This window comes from Penaeus vannamei, chromosome 1 (genome assembly GCF_042767895.1).
Source record: "Penaeus vannamei isolate JL-2024 chromosome 1, ASM4276789v1, whole genome shotgun sequence".
NCBI lineage: Eukaryota > Metazoa > Arthropoda > Malacostraca > Decapoda > Penaeidae > Penaeus > Penaeus vannamei.
In genome coordinates this window covers 37769946-37774945 of record NC_091549.1, presented here as the reverse complement: position 1 = coordinate 37774945, position 5000 = coordinate 37769946, and the positions used below count along the sequence as shown (strand labels likewise).

The window sequence follows — 5000 nt, the reverse complement described above, 5'->3', positions numbered from 1 at the left end:
TACCATTGTGTCAAACATATAGGTGTAAATTAAATGTCAAGTTTTTCATCAAGGTGCTCGACATGTAATGCTTATATTTAGGTTATATAATGTGTATGATCATATGGGGTAAAACAAATGATTCAAATATTAAGTTTCCTAATACTGCATTTTTTCCATTCACATTTTAATATTAGAGCTTCATGAATAGAGAAATTGAAAAATAGTTGTAGAATTATATGATATTCCAATAGTACTTCGATTACTAATACTACTTTCGAATGGTACAATCAGATCCCATTTTTCTTGTTTACATTATGTTTTTATTTCACTATATACGTAAGATTATCATATGCGAATATGGTTTGTTGATAAAATAGCAGAAAAAAACGACGCAATATATGTTCATTGAAAGATGAAACGATTTCGAAATCCTCCTTGAGTTTGCCTTCATTTGCTTTTATTTTAGTTTTGTTTATATTACGCATTTTGATCAAATTTAATTCCTTTGAATTTTCCTTTGTGTCTTTCATCACGAACATTTTTTCCTACAATATCAGCTGATATTGTTATTTCGTTGTATATGAATTAAATTGAAACAGGTAGATATACGCATTTGCAAACTACAGCAGTCAAGGAGCAAATGACAAAAATACTTTACGTAGATTAAAATATGCAAATAGAAACAACACAACAGAACGAATAATATATGAAATCATTTTACACCCGTGGCTCCTTGTTTGACCGCAAAGTGGTGGCATTATGAGGTTTTCCGTTAGGCAGTGACCCCTTTGATTTTTTTAAGCGCCAGAAGTCAGTGAAAGATTCGAACGAACTTAATCCATGGTTCATATCGAACGGTTCGCGGAGGCAAGCATAACGCGCCTTGAGCCATGATTCACATACCCAAGAAGAGAATCTCGAGCGGTGTGTTTTCAGCTGGTTTTCATGTATAACCGTAATTTCCAAGCCAAAATAGAACCAATTGATGTTCTGCAAATGTCATTTTTTATAATAATCATTTCTTTATCATCACGGAAATGTAAATAAGTGACTTTCATTTTCATTTATAAGGTTTTACGTATCTGAAAGGAAGAGGTGGAGTCATTGTGCCAAGTTGCGTAAAGGCGGAATATAGTGCAGTCTAGAAGGGTCGTAAATAGATATTGATTAAATAATTTATACCAGTCAAATCAAATTTTGAAATGTAAAATACTAAATGTCCCTCAAAACAACCAGATACAAATCCCACATTTAACTTGGAGTTTTGAATATGCTTAATTTAGACTTATCGTACCCTTTGGCATTTTTACCCTTTCGTCACAATACTTTATCAAATTGTTATATGACCTTTGATGTCTTGCACGTTTTTTAGCACTAACCGTTCGAGAAAGTGTTAGCATTTCTATTGGAATATTGATATTATTTTGCTACTAAAGAGGAGACGGAACAGGGCAATGCATTTTTTTTATGAAAAGGAATTGTCTCGACGTGGCATATGAATGTAAATGTTGCAAGGCTGTTGATATTAGAAACGCATGTAAAGATGCCATCTGTAATTGATAATAATCATTGTAAGTTATAATTTACAATGACATTAGTATTCATGAAATAGGGTAATCACCATTATTACTTCTGCATATAAATGATACAATTTATGAATGAATGATAAGACGAAGCAATAACCCTGCATGCATATACATCAACATTCCTTTCTTTACTCACCCTGCATTCTCGGGAGGGCTTCGCGGCTTCCAGGGCCATGTCCCGCGGCGCCTAGCATGATCCCGGTGGCGGCCAGAGACGCGCTTACAGCCGCCAGCAGGAAGAAAATGCACACCCGTTTCTTCGACGTCATTTCCGAAGGTCTGGAGGGAGCTTTCGTCGATGGCCTCCAGTGTGAATTCTTAGGCCTAGCTCGTCTTCATCACGGCGCACTTATTTCCGTCTTTCAGGAGTCACTGATCGATCATTGCGAAGTAGTCACGTCTAAACCTTTCCTGTGGCGTACTATAGCGTAATACTAAATGCAGTTCGTGTACATATTCGCGCCTTTGTTTGGTTACGTATTGTTACAGAGCGACCCACGCACATGTGTCTTATGTGGCACTGTTACCCTGAACATCTACGTGTACGAGCTGGAACCCTTTACCAGGAAAATAGAGCTGGAATTGTGTGCGTGGTTTAGTTTAGGCGGAAAACAAAACTTAAATATACCATAGCTTTTCACTCATTCAGCTTGTATTCCTTCTGGAAGTATGGATGAAGAGTCCGAGGATAACAGGAAAAAGTTTCATCCAAGTAATACCATAGAGCCCGGAGGAAGGCCTTGGGGATGTTCCATTGCGATGACTCATGCACAGCGATACTGGGTTGCAGGGAGGATGTTTATAGTAAAGGTGACGGATTATGACTTTGACCATAGTGTGTGTATATATATATATATATATATATATATATATATATATATATATATATATATATATATATATATATATATGTGTGTGTGTGTGTGTGTGTGTGTGTGTGTCTGTGTGTGTGTGTGTGTGTGTGTGTGTGTCTGTGTGTGTGTGTGTGTGTGTGTGTGTGTGTGTGTGTGTGTGTGTGTGTGTGTGTGTGTGTGTGTGTGTGTGTGCATATTTTTTTACTATTAAAACGCCATGAAAGATTACGTATTACTTATTCATTCCTTTTATTTATATCTTATTTTACTATAATGATGAACGAGAAAGTAATGTTTATACAATGACAATAAACATAGACAGCTCTGAATTTTGGAGAAGTACATCATGACAAATGTAGGAAAAGATATGCAAGGAGAATGAATAACTTCACAGTACGTTTCATTGTATCTTTAGAAAAACGCGTTTCTCATGTATTTCTGAATATGGGATCGAAATGAAAAATATATATCTTTTGCTGTGAAGTTGTTGATTATCCGTCATACTTTTTATATAGATTTGAAAATTTATCAATGAAATATATTTTGCAATCGATTTCTAGGCAACAGAGGAATCGTCGCCTTGTAAAATTCTTTTCCTTTAAAGACTCGACTGTATCTTTTTATTTATTTATTTATTGCTGATCTTAATAATTGTTAAGGGTTACATAATATATATTGTTTAAGGATACATACACGTACACATCAATTAAATTTCTTTATATATTGAAAGCAATTCTTATGAATACATTTTGAATTGCATAGTACATAAAAACATTTGTTTTGCAGATATCACGATCAGTTCAGTTTTATTATCAAGTTACAGAACTTCATATATTACTACTTTTACTTCATATATATCGACCGAAACTTACGTACCTACATGGTTGGAATGACTACATGTGACTAATTATTACAATCAGTAATACAGATAAATGTCGAGTTCAAAAATGCTTTCGCAATTTTATACTCAAGTCCAAAATACATCTCTTAAAGACTATAGTAAAAGCCAAATCGTAATTCCGAAAGACTATTACTGAAAAATAAAACTAAATACAAAATATTTAATGAATAAACAAAAGATAAGTAAAATAATAAATATAAACCAGAATACGTAAGACCGCCTCGAAGACTACATATAAAAAATCACTCCTTAACTGGAACGGACAAAAAAAAGTTTACAATGAACTAGAGATAATTAAAATGATAAATATAAAGCAAAACACGCAAGACCATCTCGAAGACTTAAAAAACTAATTCCTGAACTGGAACGTAACTAAAGAGGACATTGTCAAGGGCGAACTCCTCCTCGGGCGTGAGGGCAGGGACGCGCACGGAGAGCTCGCCCAAGGCATACGAATGCCTCCAAGCGTGTTTCGTGGCGTAGTCGAGGTCCTCCTTGGTCGGGTGGTAGATCACACTCGGGTCCACGTTCCAGCTGCGAGGGAAGGGGGGCGAGAGAGCGATGAGGTGGAGGGATTGTTCTGATAGTCTTGGTAATGGTAGTCATTTATTTGTTTGTTTTTACTCTGTGAAAATTGGTGTTATGAAGATGTTTGAAGTATTGTATTTTTTCATAGGGATTATTCGATTGGTGATAATCGTTTGATGCAACAACTATAATCATTATTTTTTCTGTTGATTATGCTTGCACATTATGCTCAATAGTTACTACTTTGTAGTTATTAATTAATGATTAAGATTATATATTTTAGAATGTAACTGATATATATATATATATATATATATATATATATATATATATATATATATATTTCATAATGGTGATGTCCATGGTGAATGTGTGATTGGGACGGCTTATTATCAAATTGATTTATTTTTTCTTACAAAAGTGATGATTGATGATTCTGGTGAATGGTAATAACTGATAAAAATGTTTCTTTATTCAATCAATAATTGCATAATTTGTCAATAGCGGCTGAGGTTATGTTGTAAACCATTATATAACTTAATATGTTAATAAATGTTGATAAATATCAGCACTACTTCAATGGTTATAAAGATTTACACCTGTTACCAACACCAACAGAATATATAGCACACCAATAGGCTGACGACGGGCAGGACACGATGATGAAAGGCGTCTCGAAGAACTTCATGGAAAAAGTGCCGTGGTAGTTTTCGTAGAGATAAGGGTAGTAGAATCCTATACACTGTAATGTGAAAATAAGTGTTAGACAGATTAACATGGTAGGTAACTGAAATATAAGTTTAGATGAAATTCAAGTTATACATTGTGTGTGTATTTCCAAAGCGAATAAGCCATCTTGGAATCAAACTTATAAAACATAGGTGTACATAATTATAAGGAAGTCTGCTCTATATTTTTCTGATAATGTTGCTGATATTACACAAGATATGCAAATGGTATATCAAGATGAAACATACCTTGCCTAGAACATGATAAGATCTCTCGTAGTCGTCTTCACCGGTAAGATTTACGTAGATGACGTAGGTATCATTCTGGAGGAATTGTATCATATGTCTATTTGTTTGTTTATTTATTCATTCGTTAATTTATCTATTCATTTAGATAGAAACACAGGAGACTAACAAACAG

At 34.3% G+C, this 5000-nt stretch overlaps 2 protein-coding genes across 18 annotated transcripts in view; one reads left to right on the top strand and one right to left on the bottom strand.

The window, feature by feature from the left end:
* by (focal adhesion protein tensin) overlaps positions 1 to 5000 on the top strand; it is a 690412-nt gene that overhangs the window by 105090 nt on the left and 580322 nt on the right. The window lies entirely within an intron of this gene.
* The window catches only part of LOC113822314 (protein O-linked-mannose beta-1,2-N-acetylglucosaminyltransferase 1-like), a 24124-nt gene continuing 22331 nt past the window's right edge, over positions 3208 to 5000 (bottom strand). Inside the window, exons 10-12 of the mRNA XM_070122403.1 lie at positions 4829 to 4903; positions 4484 to 4593; positions 3208 to 3857 (exon numbers count right to left, since the gene is read on the bottom strand). Coding sequence (XP_069978504.1) covers positions 3665 to 3857; positions 4484 to 4593; positions 4829 to 4903 — 378 coding nt within the window. The 3' untranslated portion in view covers positions 3208 to 3664. The remainder of the gene's footprint in view (positions 3858 to 4483; positions 4594 to 4828; positions 4904 to 5000) is intronic.